Source organism: Poecilia latipinna, unplaced genomic scaffold (assembly GCF_001443285.1).
Source record: "Poecilia latipinna isolate Pla-1442-1.1 unplaced genomic scaffold, P_latipinna-1.0 Scaffold1010, whole genome shotgun sequence".
Lineage (NCBI taxonomy): Eukaryota > Metazoa > Chordata > Actinopteri > Cyprinodontiformes > Poeciliidae > Poecilia > Poecilia latipinna.
In genome coordinates, this window is record NW_015113626.1 from 172,251 (window position 1) to 194,148 (window position 21,898).

Here is a 21,898-nt window from a genome sequence, read left to right on the forward strand (position 1 = left end):
TGGCCCTGTAGCCCAGTAGCTGTGGCCCTGTGGCCCTGTAGCCCAGTAGCTGTGGCCCTGTGGCCCTGTAGCCCAGTAGCTGTGGCCCAGTGGCCCTGTAGCCCAGTAGCTGTGGCCCAGTGGCCCTGTAGCCCAGTAGCTGTGGCCCTGTGGCCCTGTAGCCCAGTAGCTGTGGCCCTGTGGCCCTGTGGCCCAGTAGCTGTGGCCCTGTGGCCCAGTAGCTGTGGCCCTGTGGCCCGGTGGCCCTGTGGCCCAGTGGCCCTGTGGCCCAGTAGCTGTGGCCCTGTAGCCCAGTAGCTGTGGCCCTGTGGCCCTGTAGCCCAGTAGCTGTGGCCCTGTGGCCCTGTAGCCCAGTAGCTGTGGGACCATCTGGTGAATCTAGCCTAGATCTGATTCAAAGTAGCCGCTAAAACATAAACATAAAACCATAGAAGAAGAAAGGAGGCGCCCCCTGCAGGCACTCCCAGGTATTCTGCAGACAGTCTGTTCACAACTGAATAAATGAAGCTTCTGGGGATGAAAATGAAATTCTGCTGCTGGGAAAAAAAATACTTTATGATTCCAACAAACTTTAAAACTCATCATTGTGTTTTTTTCTTTTGAAATTACAAAACAGGAAATAATTACAGTTGGTATTAACATTAGTGCAATTACAAAATCAGAGTTATAAAATGATCTGTGTTCATGTTTGGAGGTGCGTCTGTAACCGGAGCAACCAGCCAATCAGAGGACAGGTCATGGAGGTCAGCTCCAGGTTTAGTCCCTTTTTACAAAAAAGTTCTTCCAGCAGAACCGACTCACAGAGCGTTACGTTTCCACTCGCCTGCGGCTGTCAGTCGCTCAGCGGCAGACCGCCAGGCGCCGCACCGTACACAGGTCACTCAGCAGGCGCCTGATTCGCTGCTTCAGCTGCGGGAGGCGGGACAAAGGGTCTGGAGGCTCCAGCTCCCCGGAGTGGTCCAGCCAAGACTCCAGAACTGCAGGGAGAAAAATAAAGTTTTCTCAATTTCCTCATCAGAGTGGAAACATAAATGTAAAAGCTGTCCTGTATCTGTGTGTTACCGTCCAGCTCTCGCTCGATCAGGTCCATCCTGGCGGTGATCTGGTGATGCAGCGCCTCGACGTGCTCCAGCAGGTTGAGCCGACACTGAGCCACAGACACGGCGGCCTGTCTGTGGGTGTGGCCGGCGTCCTCTGAGTGGCTCTCCGGCTTGATGCTGAGGAAGAAGCGAGCGTCTGAGTGGCTCACGGCGTTGGCGTCCATGATGCTCAGAGACGGTTGTTTCCTCAGATCTTCATGCTTCAAACAGAAACAACAATTAGAACCAAAGGTTTACACATTTTATTGTGCTTTAATGGGATTTCATGTAACACAAGGTTGGTTTTAAAAATTTCATAAATAAAATCATCATTCTGCTCTGCAGTCCGCTCCTTTCCCCTTCTTACTCGGCTAAAAATCTAATTGGATGGAGAACTCCTGTGGACATCAATCTTAATGTCTTGCTGCAGGTTATGAGCTGGATTTAGGTCTGGACTTTAACTAGGCCACTCCAAGCCTTAAGCGGTTTAATGAAAAATCTGCAGAATTTGCCAACTTTTTTTTATCTGATGTTTTTGTTTATCTCTGTGTTCATCTGTCACAGAAAAACGTGAAGAACTCCGTCTGCAGGACGCCTCACAGAGTGAGAAGTTTATTTTAGTCCCTCGTTTCCTGAACCCAGACTGACCTCTCCTACCTTTTCCTCAGCCGTTTCCCAAGATGCCTCTGGTTTCTGGTAGCAGTGTTCGCTGCTGACGTAGCAGATGGACGGCTCGTCCTGCTGGCCGGACGTCAGGTTTAGAGCCTCCTCCTGTTGCCATGGCGATCTCCACAGCTGCAGGTCGGGGTGGGACGGAGAGCTGCGCAGACGGAGACAGAGATGCTGAGCAGAAGTTTCTGTAGATGTGCGCCCCCTGGTGGTGCCTCTGCTATAGTTTCTGTAGATGTGCGCCCCCTGGTGGTGGGCTGAGTGCTCTACTCACTGCAGCAGGCTGATCTTGAGCTGCAGGCCGCTCAGGACCTGGTGCAGGCTCTGCGTCTGGGCCAGCAGGTGGCTGGTGTGGGAGATCTTGGAGGCGTTGATCTCCGAGTAGTTCTCCTTCACGCAGGACAGGCCGAACATGTGACCCGAGATCAGCAAATCGGGTTCAGACAGGAAGCGCTGGGCCCGCCTCCAGCCTGCAGAGGAAGCAGACGGATCAGAGGAAGCTTCCTCCTGTTTTCTGCCCCTGCAGCGCAGCGGAGCGGATCCTACCTGAGGTCTGCCTGCAGTAGTAACAGATGTAGTTGTGAGGAACGTTGTCTTCATATAGACCCATGCAGGTTCCATGCTGCCAGCAGAGACACGACTCGCACTGTAGAGACACAACGGCAGAAAATATTCCCTCTGGGTTTGATCCATTTAAGACCATCAAACAAGTTTAAAATCACAGAAAATCTGATAAAAACAAGAAAAAATGGAATTTATATCAGTAAAAGGAGAAGCTGCTCCATAGCAGTGTATCTATAGATTTGAAAAGGCTGATGGGAATGGCAAAACTCAAAATAATTTCTTCCATTTGGTAGTTTCTGTTTGTTTTCAAGTTTTTACTCGAGCTGTAGGATTTTTTTTTGGCTTTTTTGAAAAAGAGTTAAAGCGCTAAATGGGAAATGGAAATACGCTTGCTGACTAAATTCTGTCGTAGAAAACGGTCCATCGACTGGTGGGTCTGTGCCTTACCAGGGGTCCAAACGTCTGGAGTTCAGAGGAGAAAACTCTTGTTTTCGACTTCTACTTCCTGTTTATCACAGCCATTAATAACATCAACACCTGATGAAAAAACGCGGTGCGTGGCTGATTCGCTCCGGATTAACGATGCTCTGGCATTTATATGCCAACTTCACAGTAGATTTTAATTTTATTTTTTTTTTGTCTGACATTTTAAAATTTCACTCAAAATATTATAGACAATTAGATGTAAACATAGCAGAGTTGAAGTCAAGAAGGCGTTTGGCAGCTGGGATCTGCCTACAGCTGGAGCTACGATGTGAACGAGCTGAACAGCAGGAGGTCTGAGAACATGACTGGATGGGGCTGAGAACCAAGCCCTGAGGTACACCACTATTAAAAAGTCACGAGTGAAAGAATAGGTTTTGTTTAAGAGATAAAAGTCAGTAAATTCAGAGCCCAGAATCTGATCAATTTTACAGATTAATTCAGTTTATTAATGGGTCAGAACCATTTTGGTCTAAATTAAATGAAATATTTCTCTTTATTTCAAAAATAGAATATTAAAAATTAGTCAAAGTTTTCACACAGGATTTGTGAAAATTAAAGCCTGATGCTGACTTTTTATGGACTGTGTGTGTGTGTGTGTGTGTGTTACCTGAATCATAAAGTCGTTCTCTTCGTCCACCTCGCACACGCACCTCACCACCTCACAGTCCTCCGTCTCCATAGCAACGGGCCAGGGCGTGTCCTCGCCGCTCTCGGCCGTCAGCGTCGACCAGTCGCTGCCGTCGTCGACTGGAAGCAGAAACAAAATCAGTGTTTTGTTGGTTTTTTGAACGAGAAAGGGGGAAATCTGGAGTGTTTTCTGCTCGGACCGTGTGAGTGTGAAAGCTTCAGAGTGAGGGGCGGTCGGTCCGGCGTGTCGTCGTCGCTGCTGCCGAATCCTGCAAAAAGGACGAACACAGACAAATTATTCCACTGAGATAATCCAGATTTCAGGATAAATTAATCAGATTAATATTTAATCTGAGCTGGAAAGCAGGCTGAGGAGGAATCCAGATGCTCTGTTACCTGACTGGCTCTTCTTCTTCTTCTTCTTTTTCTTCTTCCTCAGTTTGACTCGCAGGAAGTGCTTCCTCTCCTTCCTGTCGTGTCCTCCTGGTTTCTCCTTCCTCTCCTCCTTCTTCAGCTCTGCAGGCAGAATTCAGACGTTTGGCTCATTTTGTCCCACAGAAATCTGTTTGAGAATCACTGAGCTCCAACCCACCGGTTCCCATGATGCTCTGCTCTCTGTCGTCACGGCGACAGCTGCCGGTCTGGATGTCGGCCTTCTTGCTGGACGGGAAGTCGCCTCCTTCAGAAGCAGACCTTTTCCTCCTGTAGCGGCGGTAGAGACAGAAGGTCAGGGGTCATCATGGAGGCTGTGGGGCTGAACTCACCTGGACTCACCTGGAGGCCTCCGGCTCCGCGCCGCCGCCAACGTCCAGCTGCTGCTCAGAGTGGTAGTACTTGATGTGGTAGTGCAGCAGGCTGGCCTTCCTGAAGGACTTGGAGCAGCCGGCAGCCGGACACTTGAAGGGGTTGTGGTCCAGCTCGATGGACAGAATAGGAGGAGGCTGGTTCTTTATCACCCTGTACACTGCAGGAGCACACAGAAACAGAACCTCACCAAGTACTTTGGCTTCTGGTGCCAACATCTTGAAATAAGACAAAAAAAACTTACAAAGTAACTTTTCAGCAAAATAAAGGAGCTGTACTTTTAACCAATATCAGGGAATAATTGACTTAAAACAAGCTCCTTTATCTTTCTGAAAAGTTATTTGTAAGTTAGTTTTGTCTTATTTCAACTTTTCTCAGATATTTGCAGTAGAAACTAGACCAGAAATACTTGGTAGGATTTTGTATTTTTGCAGTGGGGATGATGGAGGCCCAGTGGTGGGCGGAGCTTACGTGGCTCTCTGCTGAACTTGTGAGTGGTGGGAAGGTGAGCCTGGCGCTCCATCAGGACATCTGAGGAGGAGGAGAGGAACAATGGACCAATCCTTAAATGAGAAACTGATCACAAACATCTAAAACTCAGCCACTGTCCCCTTTGGTCTGCCGTGACAGACGACAGTATTTAGCAACAAAAAAAAAAAAAAATCAGAATCGGCACATCCAGCTTTTCAAAGATCAGTGATCATCCAGAAAACTGCGATCAATGCACCTCTAATCTGGATTTAATCTGCTCCAAATGTGAAATCAAGATTTGAGTGAAACATTCAAGCAACACTGGATGGAAATAAATCAGAAGCTGATGGAAACAACGCCACAGAGCTATCATCAACGTTTAAGATTTGTGATTTTGACCAGGTTTATGTCCCGACCAGGAGAAATGAACTGGAACATAAGAAGGACGACCACAGGAAAGAACAACCGACCCGGAGCTCATTGGTTACCTTTGTCAATGTGGGCGGGGTTAGGAACCGCTGCCAGGGTGGAGTCTGCTGTGATTGGCTGTTTCTGAACTACATCACTTCTGTCTGAAAGACGAGAAAACAAACCGTGTTTACCTTCAACCTGAAGACAATCAGGCATCAAAGCTTAACTCACTGTTTTCTGTCTTTTTCTTCGTTGGTGGATGAGAGGAAGAAGGCTCTGCTGTCTTCCTCTCCTCCTCCTCTTCCTCAGCTCCTTCCTTCTCCTCTGATGTCTCCTCTTCTCCTCCCTTCTTCTCCTCCTCCTCCTGTGTCTCCTGGCCTTCCCCCTCTTTGGGGTTCTGCTCCTCCTCCTCACTCTCGCCCTCCTCCCATCCCTCGCTCCCCACTGCGCTCCTCTCTGATCTGGACCTCTGGACCACAGACAGCAGCATCAGTGAAGATGAGGAGCTGTTGGAGGAAGGTGAGGAAGGTGCAGCGGTTCTTACTTCGTGGAAAGGTTTGATTTTGGTCGGCTTCACCGTCTGGACCACGCCGTCGTAGAACCGCACCGTGTACGAGTCTGGGACGGGAACGCAGGGTTAGGCCGATCACTGCAGACCGAAACTTAAAGCCGTCCAACTGGAGTTACAGTTAAACATGTTTCTCTTTTGTTCCTTTTTTCAGACTCAGACAAGCAGCTTCAGACATTCAGAACCAGATGTGAACACAAGCGTTTTATCAGAGACGTCTGTGTTGAAAGATATGACCGAGAATCAGGACCAGGCAGAGGAAAAACATTAGATTATGAGAATAAAGTGGCATGACAGAGAGTCAAAATAATGAGAAAAGACGTAATGATACGAGAACAAGCTCATAATATTATGAAAACAAAGTCATAAAATACTAGAAAAAAATGTAAATGACACGAAAATAGTCACAATATTACCAGAATAAAGTTATAATAATATGAGAAAAACGTCAAATCAGAAGGTTGACGTAATAATAGAAATAAAGTCATAATATTACGAGAACAAAGTTGTAACATTAGTACAATGAAGTAGTAATTTTAAGATAACTCCAACATAAAAAGTAATCAGAAATTAACATGAGGAATGTTGAGCATTTTATGAAGTCAAACTTTGTGATCAGTTTTACAAATAAGGATGATATTTAATATCAGCGTCCAATTATTAAAGAAGCAGGACTTTGAAACAAACGACGGTTAACTTCAAAGAACAAATGACTAGACGAGCTGCTCAGTAAAGAGACTTTCCTTTAACTTTCTCCAGGTCTGACTTTATTCTGATAGTTTCATAATAAATCTCTTCGTCTGGCCCTCATGTTCTGTTGTTAAAGGTCAAAGTTGAGTCTCACCGTCCTTGTTGACTTTGAGGATTTTTGCCGGGTAGAAGCGACAGTCGGTCCAACAGGCCAGAACTTTGGAGCCCAAAACGAAGACCTGAGCCAGGAAACAGGAGGAGAACGGAAAGTGAGCCGAAACGACGCTCTGACAGAAACACGACAAGACGGAGGAAACGCTCTGGTTCCTGCTTTAACAACCTGACGAATGCTTCATGTCAGACATTTCTCATAGACTCTTACTGAAAATAAAATACTTGCAAAATAAAATTATTATTTAGAAAATAATCATGTAAATATTTTTAAAATATTCCATATTTGAAAAATAATTTTTAGTCCTTTTAAAATAATCACGTTATTACAACATATTTGATAAATATTAAATTACAAAATTTAATATTTATCAAATAAGCAGATCTAAAATGTGTGAAAATAATTTTATTTTGATAAAAAATAATTTAGAAACTTTAAGTTGATAAAAAATGATTTAGAAATTTTCTAAATTTTCTAAAATAATTTAGAAAATCTGTTCTTATAACAGATTTTTAAATAATCTGTTATTTAAAAAACAGATTATTCATATTTATAAATTAAATTCTACGGTTGTACTTGTAGCTATCATCAATTATTAAAACAATCCTAATAATGGTAAGTAAACAGCTCAGCATTGATAAGCAGCGTTGGTACCGGCTGGGCCTGCGGCGGCGTCAGGCCCTGCCTCCTCAGGCTGACGCGCTCCAGCGGACGAAGGTACGGCGAGCTCCAGTGGAACCACTCGTTGTGCCGACGGCTCCACTGGCGGTAGTGGACCAGAACCCGCTCCTTGTCATAGTCAATCTTCTCAATAGTGGCAGCGTACCTGAAGAGACAACAGCTCAGGTGAGTCAAAGTCACTCAGAACAACAAAAATGATCAGCTGAACTGTCCAATTATTTACTGTATGCTTCCCATCGTGAATTTAACCACAAACAATCCTGTAAACATTATGTATAAAAAATGGAGAAATATTTTCTATTGTGTTCCAACATTATTATCCTAATGTTCCTGTTTAATCAGCACAGAACTGATGACAGACTCTTCTTCAGGAGTCTGTGTCCACTAATCCACTAGTTTGGGCTGCTGTTTGTAAAGCTACACAGTCAAAGATTAGCAACATAAATTAGCGTTATTTAGCTTGTCATAAGAGAAAAAAAGACATATCTTTATTATTTTTATTCATTTATTTATAAATGATTTATAAGTAAATCCCCAACAAAGCTATTATTTTACTATTTCGCTAAAGATGTTTGAGTTAACAAGTTATCACTGGAAAGAGGCTAACTGGGCAGCTAACTGGAACAGAAGAGGATGGTCAGAATAGTTCAAACCTATGCCAGGTACTAGTAACGTACGTGTGTGTGTGTGTGTGTGTGTGTGTGATGCAGACCAGTTCTTCTGCCGATCTCGGGCCTCCAGCTGAGCTCCGACCTCGAAGGTGATTCCCGACCTGTCTGGTGGAGTCTTCATCTGCCGGAAAAAGACACAGAGCCGCTGTAAAAGCTGAAACTTTTTTATTATTACACATCATGAATGTTTGTGTTTGTATTCTCTCAGTTGTCCAGGAGATGGAGCTGTTTGTAGAGCAACTTTCTGAGACACACACATCAAACCCCGCCCAACATTTCATCCTTTTGTTTTCTAAGTTTCTGAAAACACTTTTTATATTATATGTGTTCATAATTAATATGTAAAATAAGACAGAAAAGAAATAGAAAGTGAATACAATTAAAAACAAAGACACGCCTCCCAGCCTCGGACGCTGATTGGCCCACAGAGCTGTCAGTGGAGAACAAGACCCGCCTCCCAGATCCTCAGATATTTGACAGCGGCTAAAAGCTAATGCTATCTGTTGTTGTAGGCGTCAAACTACAGCGAGCAGCGCCGCGGCTCCCGGCTCAGAGTTATTCACAAACACACGCTACTCAACTTCCACTACGTTTCAAAGCAAACGGGTGAAGTTAGTATGAGAGCTGTGCAGCTGAGCGGACTGAATCTCCATTGACTTTGAATAGATTAGCTAACAGCTAACAGTTAGCCTCAGCTGAGATGAAGCAGCTCAGTGTCAATAACAGCCTGAGCTGTGACTGTGAGCCGCTGCTGCTGGAGGAGAAGCCTTCAGAGAACATCCAACCTGCCGATGAGTTGACAGTCTTAATGAAAAGCAGCGACAGAGCGCCTGTTTACCTCCGGATCTGCTCCTCAGCTGCTCCTCATACTCCGACGGATGCACAGCGCATGCGCCAGGACGGAAACTCAGCTGTCCCGTAGAAGAAGCTGTAAGAGTGAGTGTGAAGTCTGAGGACTAGGTGTAAACCTGAAAGCAAAGTAGCTTTAAAAGAGCAGATCCTGATTTATTTAGCTCGACCTCCTAGCAGCGGATTTATCTCCAGGCTATCGGTGGTTCCTGCATATCGGCCAAATGTATGTAGGGGACAGAAACCACAAGAGATGCTCTATTCAAATGATATCAAAACAAAATCTTTCTGCCCTAAATAATAAACTATGTGCGGTAGAAAAACATCCCTACCTTGTACCACGGTGGTGGCAGCATCATGCTGCGGGGATGCTTTTCTCCAGGAAGAATGGGGAAAATGCTTAGAGTTCATTAAAAGATAAATATTTTGCAAATATTTAGCGAAGCTATTTTTGTATTTTATTATTTTTTGCTAAGCACTTTATCATTTTTACTAACTTTGTAAACGATTAATGCAACAAGCTTTCCCTAAAATCATTAATTATGGTTAAATAACTTTGCTGTTTTGCAGAATTTCAGCGGAATAAAGTTCTCCCAACGCCTCCCAACCTTTCAAGAGCAAATATAATTTGCATTGGCGTTAGCATTAGCTTCTGCTAAATGCCACTTTGATCTAGTGGTTTAGTGTCAGTGATGCTGTTTCAAAAGGACAGGAAAATATATAATACATAATATCAGTAAACATTGCTTATAGGTCATAGCAGCAATGTTAATTTTGACATTGGCCCAAAGTTGTCATATCAGTTCATTACTAGTTTGGATCAAAGCTGATCAATGGGTTAGAACGGCCTAGTTCAAGTCTAAAATAAATGTTAATGGATTATCTCCATCCAGTGTGGCTGAGTTTGAGCTGCTTTATGCAGAAGAACAGACAACAAATTTAGTTCTGCTTTTTGTTCCAGATCAACAGAATCAGCAATGGAAAAAATCACATTCTGGATTTTCTAGATGCTGCAATTACAGAAACATCAAAGTCCAAACTATTTATTCCACTCGTCTGATTGATACATGGCATTTTAGTGCGACATCATGGATCAGTGAAGAAAAGGACAGAGCAGAAACTCCTGGTAGCTGGAATAGACGGCTGCTGCTGAGTTCAGTGGTTGAAGTGAGAGGAGAGCAGAGGGTTCTGCTGCAGCTTCACCATGAAAGCTTCATGTTTTTCCTCTAGTCTCTCCATGTGCCTGTAAAACACACACACACACACGGCTCAGCAGACTCCTACAGGCGCTCTGGTCCAAACGTTCCCAAACTCTGCAGTTGTAATCTTGTTGATTTCAGCTTTCCTTTGATGCTGTGATGATTTTTTATTATTAATCCACAACCTTTAAAGATGTTTTATGCTGTGTGATGCATCACTCTGCAGGAATTGCCAGGTTGCTGCTGGCCGACTGTCTGCAGTGTGTAGGCAGTGGGAGGGGCTTACAGCAGCACTCAGTCAGGACCATCACTGCACAGCGACCGGCGCTTCATGCTGTCGCTAGAGGATCTGAAAAGTCGCTCTCAGCTTAACCCTCTCTGCTCATCCCAACGCCTGGCCACGCCCCTCAATGTCAATTGGCTCCGCCCACTTTGGTAGACTTATTTCAGAGTTTGCCTGAAATAACCCCACTAAAGGCTATACTTTCACATCCAGATTGGTTCCACTTTAAATGGTGTGTGTTTACCTGTCGAGGCGTCTCTGGGCAGCAGATATGTGAAACTTTTTATCCCAGCACAGGTGACAGGCGAGCTCTGCCTCCTCCTGGCTCATCATGGGGTCGTGCGAGTGGCTCCTGCTGTCATTCTCCTCTGCTTGGGTCTCAATCACCTGAACACACATGGATGGAGGAGCGTTGCTGGAGCGGTGTTTTAGTGTGACCAGGGGTCCCCAAAGCGGGTCCTGGAGGCCCGGCATCCTGCATGTTTCCGTTCTCTCCCTAGTGGTTGTAAAAACCTCCTCAGCAGGTCAATGTTCCTCTTAGGCCTCTAATGAGCCATAATTTGATCCAGGTGTGTTGAACCAGGGAGAGAATAAAGCATGCAGGATGCCGGGCCTCCAGGACCCACTTTGGGGACCACTGGTGTAAACAGACAGGTGTTGGCCTGCAGGCGGAGCTCTGCCGCACCGCTTCCAAGTTCCTCTGCAGGAAGTCGGTATGCCTCTTCAGTTTTTCTTTGAATGCTTCTGAGCAGCCGAGGCAGAAGGAGGTGGCCTCCTCTGGAGTGAGAGACTCTGAGTTCCCGAGCCGGGCCAGGTACGGCACCATGACGTCCATTCCCAGCCGATGGAGGATAAGGGCCTCCTCTTTGGACGTGAGCTCCTGCAGCAGCAGACATGAATCAGTCATGGCGTCATGAACAGGACTGACCTACCGTCTGGGTGGATTTCTCCTCTACCTCCTCCCATTTCTCCCTGCAGGCCATGACCTCCTCCAGTGGAGAGGAGAACACCTCCAGCTCTTTCTCCTCCTGCTTCCTGCATTCCACGATGGTCTCCATCTGCTCACATCAGGTAAAGTCAGATTCAATCTAAAACTCTCAGAGTTTTACTGAACTTAAACATTGGGTAAACATCAGCATTGACCAGAGCAGCTCGTTGGCTGGAGGAGATGGAGTTCAGATCCATGGGTTTCACACCATCCACAATAAAACTGGCACAAGTTCCTACGACAGTCTGAAGATCCTCGGCTGCGTCGTTAACAGCGGCGCTATGCAGCGAGCTAGGAGAGCGTAGCAGCAAGACGGCCGAGCTGTCTGTGTTATTTCTATGTATCTTACTTTAAAGGAACAATCTTAATCTTTCAACCAATCACCAAAACAATGTTTACTTAAAGTGCGTTCACACCAGCCCTGCTTAGTCGGCTTTAATTTCTTCTGAGTCCAGTCCGTTTGCCCAGAAGGTCCGGTTCGGTCGTGGAGGTGTGAATACGTAATCTAACTCTGATTTGGACCAAGAGAGCCAACTCTACAAACGTCGGTCTGGGTTCGGTTCGGTTGCAGTCAGCTCTGGTTTGAATGTTTGTGTGGAGACCGCTCCAAAAGCAGGAAGTGGACTACAGTGCAGGGCATTCTGGGTAAATACAACTAAAAAAAAAATTAGCATGTCTACTGACAGCGGGAGAAACGGGTCATGGCCTTTTACCAAAGACAAAAGAGAAATCCTACTGTAACTAAATTAAAAATAATTAAAAATGAATAATCTTCATTTTTAAAGAAGTAAAGAGAAAAACGATGTTTCTGTTTGGAGAGAGGCTTCTCTGCCTTATGGGGCTCAACTGCACTGAGCAAATCTATGTTAGTCAGATTTATTGTCATCATGTGGTACTAATCAACAAATCAACAGTCTGAGTTTTTCTTTGGACTTTGAAAGTGTCCAGTCTCTCCTATACTTAGCAAAGAAAAGCAGAAGGACAGAAGATCTGATGTGATCCAGCTGAGGGACGTAGTTACCTCCACCAGAGATGCTTTGATTTGGAGAGCGATGTTCTCCTCTTCCCTGATCAGGTACTTCACCAACCTGTACCAGGTCAGGGGCCCAGGCGGCTCCTCAGCCTGGTCCACCTGAACACACACACACACACACACACACACACACACACACACACACACACACACAATAAAACAAATGTTTTCATCAGTCAGTCCAGCATGTTGGCTCTCAGATGTTCTGGACGGTCTCTGGACACTCAGAGACCGTCCCCACAGCCCAGTTCTGTGCTGGGCTTCCCCACAGAACCGACATCCCACCAGGACAGAAGAACAAACTCCAAATCTAACAGACTGGCTGCCAAACAACAGGAAATTCGTATTTTTTAGTCTGAAGCTCAAATGCAAAGTGTATTTTTCACGCTGTGAATGAGAATCTGCACATGGTGTTTAGAAACAATGCACAAGATTCAGGAAAAACACAAGTTAAATCTGAACTATACGCATCGGGTGACTTCTGTAAATGTGAACTCTCTTATTCAAAGGATGAGGAGAGGCCTGTCCTGGAAAGAGACACACACGCCACTGTGGGTCATTACATTAGATTACATTATTATGTTATTTTTTAATCTTGTCCTAATGAGGATCCTGTCTTTATGTCAGTGTGTTTGTACTTTATTTTTATGTTTTTTTAAGCACCAGACCACTTTTAAATGCATTATAATCTCATTTTATGGGAGATTAAGAAGAAGTGCAACATTGCAAAACAATTTGTGAAGCATCAAGGGAAACTTTTGATGGAGATGCAGAAACTTCACGTTAACAGGAAAAACCTGCAGATAGTGAAAAAACATCCTAATGCAGATGTTGAACCTACAGTGGCAGCAAAGCAGGGTCATGCTTGTCTGTCTTTCTGCTGAAATGAGATTTGCATTCAGTGATGTTCAGACAGGAAGAGGTCTGAGAAACGGCCTTAGCTGCAGATTCAGCCGTACCAAGAAGAAGGAGAACATGCTGTCTGTGATTGGCTCATCATCTTCTATTCTTTTGAGGCTCTTCCTGGAAGGGATAGTGCGGTGGTCCATGAGGTGATAGAGCAACTCGGTCTTCATCTCCGGCACCAGAAACACCCGCTGGGCCACGTCTTCGTTGACCGGTTTGGAGGGATTCCTATGGAAACGCTCCACCACTTTCTGAAACACACAAAAGAGCCGGGGCGTAAAACCATGGAAACGTGTGGCGCTCCCAACCGTTTGGTCGTTAACTTTAAGATAACATCTATTTGAACCGTCAGTGCATATTGTCCAGCATCAGTTTATCTCTTACCAGCACATTGAGATTCTCCAGGGTGGTCTCCTGGCCGTTCTCCGCAGAATACGGAGGGGGAATCATACCGCCCTCACGGAAAAAAATCTGTCTCAAGTACAGGAAGTCGTCTCGGTACTTGAAGGATTGCTCTATTGCTTGTGGCGACACCACGATCCGCTCCAGGCCGTCCTGTTCGGGGCGGTGGAACCTCATCTCTCGCTCAGTCCCAGAGTCCACTGGCTTCCAGGCGTGAACTGACCAGAGCGACAGACACCAACATTACAACCAGTTACAGGATTACATCAGGACGGCCCAGGCAGCATCTTCACGTATTCGTATGTGGGAAGATTTTAAATAGATTATAACAACGATGAAAGAGCAGAACATCAGGCTAAAGAAGCCTTCAGTAGCTTCTGGCTCAGAGTTCAGCTACATTTACTCAGTTATTTTTGGACTATTTTACTATGCTGTACTTTTACTTTTACTTGAGTAATTTATTATGAAGTATCTCTACTCTTACTTGAATAAAATTTATCCACCAAATGAAAAACAAAGACACACACTGCAGGTTTGGTGACCATCTCCCAAGTTTTATATAGAAAAACTGATTTGTAAATATTTTCTTTGACTTGATTCTGTAATTGTTTTGTTATGAATTATTGTCATTTTGGCCCCTAAAATACCAACATTTGCACTTGACTTAATATTTTTGTCAAAATGATGACGTAGTTTCTAAACATTGAATGGCTGATAATGTGATCAGTTACTCAGTACTTGTGTATTGTTTTTACCAAATACTTTTTAACTTTGCCTGGGTGTAGTTTTTGTGTCCTCTGCCCAGCTCTGCTCTGGCTGCTGCTGTTCATGTCAGTCCAGGCAGAAAGAGACCAAGCAGATGAAGGTTTCATCTGATCTGAAGTTTACCACAGAGAAGCCACAGATCTGGGCCCATTCCTCAGGCTAACAGGAGCTCATAGTGACGAGAGTTTAGGAAAATTCTCTGATTTTTCTCAGTATTTTCCGTTAGTAGGATAAAAGTTTTCCATAAAGCACCTCAGGCCTTAACAGAGCTCCTGACCTGGCAAAATGTTAGCAGTCCTGAGGAAGACTTTCAGTGAGCTAAGAGTGCTTTTCGCAGGGAAACATACAGAAAGGGGAGATATATTTTCTAACTTTGTTCTGTTTCATGTTGTTCTGCCAGCAGCAGGCTCTGTCCTGCTGTCCTGCTTGGTTTTCACCAGGATATTGTTTTATTTTGGCAGTTTCTCCAGATGAAAACCAGTTTAAACAAGCAGCCAGCTGCAGCTGGTGAGTTCCTCCGGGTTGCTGCTCTCAGCAGTCGGCTTACATAAAAGGTCGAAAGTTCGTCCGGATTTGAAGCGCTCGGTGGTGGAGTTCTCCAGCTGGTTGAACTCTCTCTCCTCCAGGCTGTCACTCCTGTGCTTGTACCACTCTTTGACCCCGGCGACCTCTGTGCCTTTAACATAAACAGACATAGGATCAGAGACGATGGCGGAAGGGACAAAGTGAACCGTTTCTGACGTTTCTCACAGCTCAGGTCTTGGTACGTCGTTAATCTGGAGATGAGGCCGTCGTTGGTCACAGTGGATGAAAACCGCTCCAGCATTGCTTTTCTGTAGCGGGTCACCTTCTTCCCTCCAGGAAACCTCGTCTGCAGCTCTGAGGGACAGAGGGACAGGTGTTGGGCGTCTCACAGGACAGGTGAAGGTCAACAACCTGCTTTACGGTTTTACCTTTCCTTGTGATGCCGATCCTGCTGACCCAAGATCTCATCAGGAAAAACTTCCTGGGAAAATCTTCCTTCAAGATAACAATTCACAATTAATGGATGGACGGATGAACAGCAGTGAAGTAACGTGTTACTGCAGTCTGATTACTTTACTCCAGTAACAAGCAGGGTTTTAAGCCTGGCAGGCCACCAGGCTTCACTTGCCTCCCTCCAGGCTGAATGTGAAGGGATCAGGCTTAAATATTCAACAAAATTCTTCAAATGATGGCTATATTTTTGGTGATGTAATATTTTTGGGATCAATAAAGTATTTTTGAATTTGAACTGAATTTTTCAATATCCACAAATTTAAAAAAGCAAAAACAGTTTTAAAAGAGATGTTTTCATTTGATTAAGTTTTACATGATGGAATATGCAGAAGAAATGGAATCAGGAGTATTTATACCATTATTCCGGTGGTGCATCATTTTTTTGAAATGTAACTAAGTAAAGTGAGTATTAAAGTAACTAATTACTTTTGAAAATAAGTAGTTGGTAAAGTAACTGGATTACTTTACTTCTTGGACAGACAGACAGACAGACAGGTGTGGTCCTGACCTCCAGCTCGCTGGTAGGTCGTCCGATGAAGCGGTTCTCCATCCTGCGGTGGACGGCCTGGATCAGCTGCTGCTGGCTGACGCCGTCATGGAGGACGGGCTCCCACTCGGTCGAGTTCTCCAGGTCAAACTTCATGTCCTGCTCACAGCAGAGGGAGTCTGGTAAGAGTGCTGGCGGGTGACCTGGGCCGGTTCTGTCTGGTGCTGGTGGACCCGCCTTGCAGCCGCTGCTGCAGTCCTGCCGGTTGACGTAGTAGTTGAAGGGGTTCCACAGGCTCTCGATGCCTTGGAAGCTGTCGTGTACGGTCGGATAGCTGCAGCCGGTCAGAGGGTCGATGAAGAAGTTCTCCTCGATGCTGCGCCGACCCGACAGAACCAGAACCCAGCAGTGGACCCGGAAACCTTGCAGGGGATCTGGAAGATTGGTGCTCTTTTCCTGCTCATGGAAGGAAACAGATGATGAGGTAGATGGACGGACAGAAGGACCGGACTAGAGATCAATCGATTAATCACATTCATTGTGATTAGTAGATTATTCAAATAGTAGTCAAGTAATTAGTTAATCAATTAATCATTAACTGGAGTATGCAGACTCAAAAAAGGCCATATGCTGAGAGAATAACAGAGCAAGTAACTCAGCAAAAACTATAACAAAATAAGTTTTGCATTTAAAGGTGCAGTAAGAAACTTTTATTACAACCTGTCACCATGTTGTGACAGTTTATGACAGATAATCTGTGAAACGATGGATCTCCTCCACCTCGACCCTGAGCTACTACTGCCATCTGAGGAAATGCACCAAAAACAACCAATCAGAGCCAGGAGGAGGAGCTTAGCGCTGCCAATCAACCGTATGTACTTGCTGCTAAACGTGCTAATGGCATATTTAGCAGCATTTTTGTTGCATTTTGAGATGCAACAAAAACATACAGATCCAACAATCCACCTCATTCACCACTACAACGGTGTTATGTCTAATGTGAATATGAAGTTGGCAGCAAAGAACCCTTAACTGGTACCGTTGTCCCTGGAGGAAGCCTGCTGACACGTGAATCCTGCACTACTTTAGTACAACATGCTTTGAAAGAATTGATGGAAAATAGTTTGTAGCAGAAATTTCTTCCTTTAAAACAAATGGCATTTGAATTAGTAGAAATGTGAACTTGTGAATTAGAACTCGGACACTGGTCCATGTGAGATCCATTATCTTGACCTTGAGTAAATTAATATTTCCATATTAATTTATCAGCTGTCATCGGTGGCCATGCTAACTAGCCTTAGCAATCATTAGATGCTGTGCTAGCTGCAGCGTAGCAGAGAGCAGCGCCACACTAGGGGGTGATTGACAGCGCTAAGGTGAGGGTCTGGACTCTTGGTAGGCCTCATGAGTCTGTGTCTGCCTCTCTGCTGCTGGACCCTCTGGGGAACCGGTCAGTCCTGCAGAATAATATTAAACCTGAACATCAGATTTAGACCGTAAACATCTGATGGGATGGATTTCTGCTCACCCTGATGAATTTTATTATTAATTATTAGCTGTTATCTGTTTTACCTGGAATCTGTTCACACTGTGAGATTCCACAGTGTTGAACCTTTAGTTATCTGGTTCTGAGGTGAGCTGGAACATTTTACCTCCTGTAGCTCCTTCTCCAGAATCGCAGCAGCCTCAGCGTCCAGCTTCTTCTTCTCCTGATCTAACAGGAAACGGCTCCTCAGCTCCATCGAACACTTTACTCCGTACTTCTTCTGCGGCTGGTCCGAGGTTTCGCCTTGGTCGCTCTGCAGACACAAATCCACTCAGAAACCTTGAAGTCTGAGTGGTGTGTGTGTGAGGCAGACCTGCCTTAGCCTTGGTGTCCAGCAGGGGGCACTGCTGCAGTCTGAGGTCCAGCAGACACATCTCCCTGACCGCGTAGCCGCTGACGACGTAGGCATCGTAGTTGAGGCCCAGCAGCAGGCTGCAGAGCAGGGTGGACGACTCGAAGCTGGTGGCCTCCTGGCTGCGCAGCACCGCTGTGGGGGAGAACAGCTGGGTGGGCTGCAGGGCCCGGTCCACAGCAGGACGGTCAGACACACACTCAGGACATGGACGTGTGGTCCTGATCTAACACTCTGACTAACGGATCAGCGGTCAGACAAAACTATCTGTCCATCATTTCATCGTAGGGGGACATTTAGCCTGTCCACAAGACGTTTAACGTGTCCACTTGTCCTTACCAGGCGTGTACGTGTGTGTGTGTGTGTGTGTGTGTATGTATGCTGCCATACTGACCACCTGTGTGGGCTGCTCCAGCGGCTGCAGGGACAGGAAGTCGGCCACCAGTGAGGAACACTCCTGCCAGCTCTGGAGCTCCCACAGGCCGGTCTCTGTGGGACGGAGAGTGGTGGACACAAACTTCTGGACGGGACAGGACAGAGACAATTGTGGGGCTCAGATGGTTTAATGGTGGAAGCAGATTTTAACTGGGGGAGCGCTTGTTACCCTGACTCCATATTCATTGACCGGGTAGAGCAGCAGAGGTTTACGGTCAGGATGCAGCAGCAAATACTGACGCTGGAAGTTTTCTGCGATCTCCAGCAGGTGCTCCTCCTTTTGAGAGTTGGTCTTGTAGGATTCAGGGCTGCAGACGGACAGCAGGGGGCGACTCTCACTCACCTCATAAAATGCTTTCAGTTTTTGACAGAGGAGGAAACAATGTAGATTTCTAATCCTGTCATCTTCAGATTAAGGAACTTATCTTCAATCAGACACGTACAATCTAAGGCACTTGGTTCATTCAAAATGCCATCAGTAATAATTAAAGCTAGAAAGAGATAATTGCCAATTCATTTACAAAAGTTCTTCGACTTCAGTTCAAATGACAGAAATAACAGTTTGAAAGTATAATGCCGAAAGTAAAACTATGGGTACTACTTTGAAATAAATGTGCATTTCAGCAAAATTATGGAAAAAAATGTTCTACCATAAATCAGTTCAGAACATTTAATAAGACAAAAACGATGAAGTCTGATATACGCTTGAGTTAACAAAGAGGAGAATGACATGCTGCTTTCAGCTCATAGTAATGTAATGTATAGGGCCCTGAACATCAGGTTCCTGCTCCCTTTTCTCTCAGGTATACTAAGGTAATCTGTTTGTTAATTAAAGTTAATTAATTTGTTAAACTGAGTGAATAAACAGATTGATTGGTATCTTTAAGAAGTTCAAACACTTTTATCATAAAAATGTGATACTTTGATAAAACCTAAAGAAAAGCTGCAGCAGATTTCTCAGGTTATTTCCAGTCAGGCCTGTTGTCTGTGACCCTGAACATCTTCTGCAGCTTCAGGAATAAACGTTCTGTTCATTATTTCTACCCTCCTCAGCTGTCTGCAGGCTGTTACTGCTTGAGTTGCTCACATGAGCAGATCGTTGCTCACATCTTCCTCCTCCTCTTCCTCCGGCTCCTGGGACAAGGCCATCTTCTTCTCCATCTCTTGAAATTCATCATCAAATACAAACTTCCCTCCGGCCTCCATTTTCCTCTGGAACAGTAAACATGGTTTTATGCTGCGTTCGCTCTGCAGATGCTGTGAAGTGGTTGGTAAAAACCTGAAGAAAATCTTTTATTTTTAAAATAAATTAAAAACACATAGCAGGTTGTTTCCGTCTGTGAATCTGCTCTTTACAACCAAGAACTTTGTTGTTTTTATCTGAATTTTATTAGAGATCAACAGAAAGGAAAGCAAAGATGTGAAAAAAGAACAGTTTTAAAGCTTTTCCTCAGAGACTGTTGCAATAAGCAAATAGTCGATTAATGGCATGATGAATAAAAATAAGCTCAATCATTTCAGTTCTGGTGATTAATATCTCTTGAAGGGCAGTTTTGTTTTCAGAAACTTCATAATCCATTTTATGAAATGAATTGTGATGGTTTCAGTTCTGTGTATTTTAAAACTTTTGTTTTGGTTGTCATGTTTTATTTTGGATATTTAAAATGTTTTCTAGTTTCAATGTTTTGTTGTTGTTGTTTTACTAAATTAAAGTTTGTTAGTCTTTAAGAGGGCGGATTTACATAATTATGCTGTTATCTTTATATTACTTGAAAATAATCTCAAAACAGCAAAAATATTGTTTATCTCAATAATTACTGGATCAATTAGTCATCCAGCAATGTTATACATGAATTTTATTTATTTCAAACATCCATCCATTTTCTTACACCCTTGTCCCTTGGTGGGGTCTGGAGGGTTGCTGGTGCCTCTCCAGCTGATGTTCAGGGCGAGAGGTGGGGTCACCCTGGACCGAGTGTTGTGGGAGGAAACCGGAGTACCCAGAGAGAACCCACCATGCACAGGGAGAACATGCAAACTCCATGCAGAAAGATCCCAGGCTGGGAAACGAACCCAGGACCTTTTTGCTGCAAGGCAACAGTGCTACCAACTGCGCCACTATGCAGCACCTATTTCAGGCCTGTTTCAAACATTTATATATTGTGCAAGAATAGCTACTGTTGTTGCCAGGAATAATTTAATTTGTAAAAAGTTGTCTTGCATAAATGTATGTAGCTATTTTCCACCAAGTAATAAAAATTATAATAGTAACCTTTACAAGCTGAAGGTGACATGAGGTCAGAGTGAAAAAGGAGGAAACAGCAGCACAATGAAAACCCTGAACGTTGCTATGCAACAGACCGAAGCTAAAGGAGCTAACTGTGGTTAACTTTAACCGCTAAATAAACACCAGATAATAGCAGTGAAATTAGTTAGAGTCGACGAATTAAACAGGTCAGTCCACAGAAAACATAAGAAACATTTACTCACCTAATCTAAATGGTGTCGGAGTCGTTTTTAAAGCAAAGAAATAAGCGATTTTAAACCAGAAACATGAACTAAACCTGTTAAAACAGGACAGCTGGTTCTCTGTATCCATAGTAACAGAACGACCACGTGACGTGTTACGAAGATGCGTTCACGTAACCTCGTAGATCGTAGAGCAAATAGATTCTCCAGAAGGCCAATGAACTGCTTTGACTTCTTTGGATGATTTGCTGTACTGTATATTTTAAGTTATTTGAAAAGCCTAAAGCGGAGATGTGTGGAGATGTTTAAAGTGTGTCCAACATTTAAAGAAGAGCCTTTTACAGCAACATTTCCAAATGCTGGTAAAGTTTACCTCCAGAAATAAACTTTGAGCTATAAACTATAGCATAGAATAAGTGAAAAACTATTTTATTTATGACACACGTACAGAAAACCTTTTTTTTCTTTCTTTATTAATTTTTTGAACAATTTTCACATTTATTTTCTCATTTGTATTCCTAACAATTAATACTTGTAGTTTTTTGTATGTTGAATTTCCAACATTTCTATTTGTTTAAGTTTAAACTGAGATAGATGAAATGTTTTAAATCTATTTTTTTTAAAGAAAAGGCATCAACAGCTGCAGGTACATGAAAAGGTCAGATATATTTGGATTAAACATATTATTCATATTAACTGTTGAACAAACTGGGCTATAATGAAACAAAGATGCAATTTCTTCCTTTGCACAGAATTTGCTTCCAACAAAGTTAATTCAGTTTAAACTATAAGCTCTACTAAAAATCCCATGGCTGCTTATACTAAAAAATCTTAAATATTGATAATATTTTATTTGCTCAGGGGGATTTGGGCAATGCTGATCCATCACTGAACTCTGCGTTTCAGTTTTGGCCGTCCTGTTTCTCCTGGTAGAAGATGTTTCCATCCGGCTGCTTCATCCACCTCAGGCTGATCTCTGCAGTCACTCCTTGGTCCTTCAACTTCTGCTGGAGCTGAGATTAAAATAATAATTTAGCAAAAACAGGCCCTCTCTTACTAAGTTAACTTAGACTAATCTATTCTGCATCACACAATATGTATTTTCATTTTTAAAATGATATAAAAATGAATGTGTTGAGACTGAGAACCTAAAAAATTAAAATATAAGTAAAGTTTTGGTAAAGCCATTTTGCATTCTTCAATGAATTGCATGATTTCCCAGGAAAACCATATGGAGTTCCAACATCTCAGTG

At 44.0% G+C, this 21,898-nt stretch overlaps 3 protein-coding genes across 12 annotated transcripts in view; all 3 read right to left on the minus strand.

The window, feature by feature from the left end:
- LOC106958738 (pre-mRNA 3' end processing protein WDR33-like) overlaps positions 1-472 on the minus strand; it is a 6,128-nt gene extending 5,656 nt beyond the window's left edge. The window contains exons 1-2 of one of the 4 annotated variants that reach the window (XM_015050799.1): positions 271-472; positions 28-238 (exon numbers count right to left, since the gene is read on the minus strand). In XM_015050799.1, coding sequence (XP_014906285.1) covers positions 28-238; positions 271-369 — 310 coding nt within the window. In that variant the 5' untranslated portion in view covers positions 370-472. The other 3 variants (XM_015050800.1, XM_015050798.1, XM_015050796.1) reach the window with 3 other exon arrangements.
- LOC106958737 (PHD finger protein 20-like) overlaps positions 1-9,135 on the minus strand; it is a 14,791-nt gene extending 5,656 nt beyond the window's left edge. The window contains exons 1-18 of one of the 3 annotated variants that reach the window (XM_015050794.1): positions 8,732-9,135; positions 7,935-8,014; positions 7,196-7,367; positions 6,524-6,608; positions 5,656-5,729; positions 5,343-5,580; positions 5,189-5,272; positions 4,701-4,760; positions 4,200-4,389; positions 4,018-4,127; positions 3,822-3,941; positions 3,626-3,694; positions 3,406-3,545; positions 2,295-2,394; positions 2,023-2,218; positions 1,728-1,899; positions 1,063-1,300; positions 802-977 (exon numbers count right to left, since the gene is read on the minus strand). In XM_015050794.1, coding sequence (XP_014906280.1) covers positions 841-977; positions 1,063-1,300; positions 1,728-1,899; positions 2,023-2,218; positions 2,295-2,394; positions 3,406-3,545; positions 3,626-3,694; positions 3,822-3,941; positions 4,018-4,127; positions 4,200-4,389; positions 4,701-4,760; positions 5,189-5,272; positions 5,343-5,580; positions 5,656-5,729; positions 6,524-6,608; positions 7,196-7,367; positions 7,935-8,014 — 2,265 coding nt within the window. In that variant the 5' untranslated portion in view covers positions 8,732-9,135 and the 3' untranslated portion in view covers positions 802-840. Of the gene's footprint in view, positions 1-602; positions 978-1,062; positions 1,301-1,727; positions 1,900-2,022; positions 2,219-2,294; positions 2,395-3,405; positions 3,546-3,625; positions 3,695-3,821; positions 3,942-4,017; positions 4,128-4,199; positions 4,390-4,700; positions 4,761-5,188; positions 5,273-5,342; positions 5,581-5,655; positions 5,730-6,523; positions 6,609-7,195; positions 7,368-7,934; positions 8,015-8,731 lie in introns of those variants that run through there. The other 2 variants (XM_015050795.1, XM_015050793.1) reach the window with 2 other exon arrangements.
- Positions 9,136-9,750: 615 nt separating this feature from the next.
- ccdc135 (coiled-coil domain containing 135) lies at positions 9,751-20,779 on the minus strand. Of its 5 annotated transcripts, none has more exons than XM_015050789.1 (18): positions 20,667-20,779; positions 19,264-19,388; positions 18,346-18,484; positions 18,136-18,261; positions 17,707-17,901; positions 17,496-17,642; positions 16,081-16,299; positions 15,865-16,002; positions 15,272-15,338; positions 15,069-15,197; positions 14,866-14,994; positions 13,536-13,771; positions 13,205-13,402; positions 12,234-12,344; positions 11,181-11,282; positions 10,910-11,104; positions 10,469-10,611; positions 9,751-9,985 (listed from the first exon to the last, which is right to left on the minus strand). In XM_015050789.1, exons 2-18 carry the CDS (start codon positions 19,380-19,382, stop codon positions 9,898-9,900), a joined length of 2,481 nt encoding a protein of 826 aa, XP_014906275.1. In that variant the 5' UTR covers positions 19,383-19,388; positions 20,667-20,779; the 3' UTR covers positions 9,751-9,897. The 5 variants fall into 5 exon arrangements, with proteins under 5 accessions (XP_014906275.1, XP_014906274.1, XP_014906277.1 ...); XM_015050788.1 differs by having other exon boundaries at positions 17,707-17,940; XM_015050791.1 differs by lacking the exons at positions 18,346-18,484; positions 19,264-19,388; positions 20,667-20,779 and having other exon boundaries at positions 17,703-17,901; positions 18,136-18,341.
- Between the last annotated feature and the right edge of the window lie 1,119 nt (positions 20,780-21,898).

Coding starts and splice junctions, on each gene's coding strand:
- ccdc135 (XM_015050788.1), bottom strand. CDS start 19,382: ATGGAGGCCGGAGGGAAGTTTGTATTTGATGATGAATTTCAAGAGATG. Junction 15,339..15,864: donor GACCTACCAGCGAGCTGGAG/GTCAGGACCACA, acceptor GTTATCTTGAAG/GAAGATTTTCCCAGGAAGTT. Junction 11,283..12,233: donor TCAAAGCATCTCTGGTGGAG/GTAACTACGTCC, acceptor TGATGTGAGCAG/ATGGAGACCATCGTGGAATG.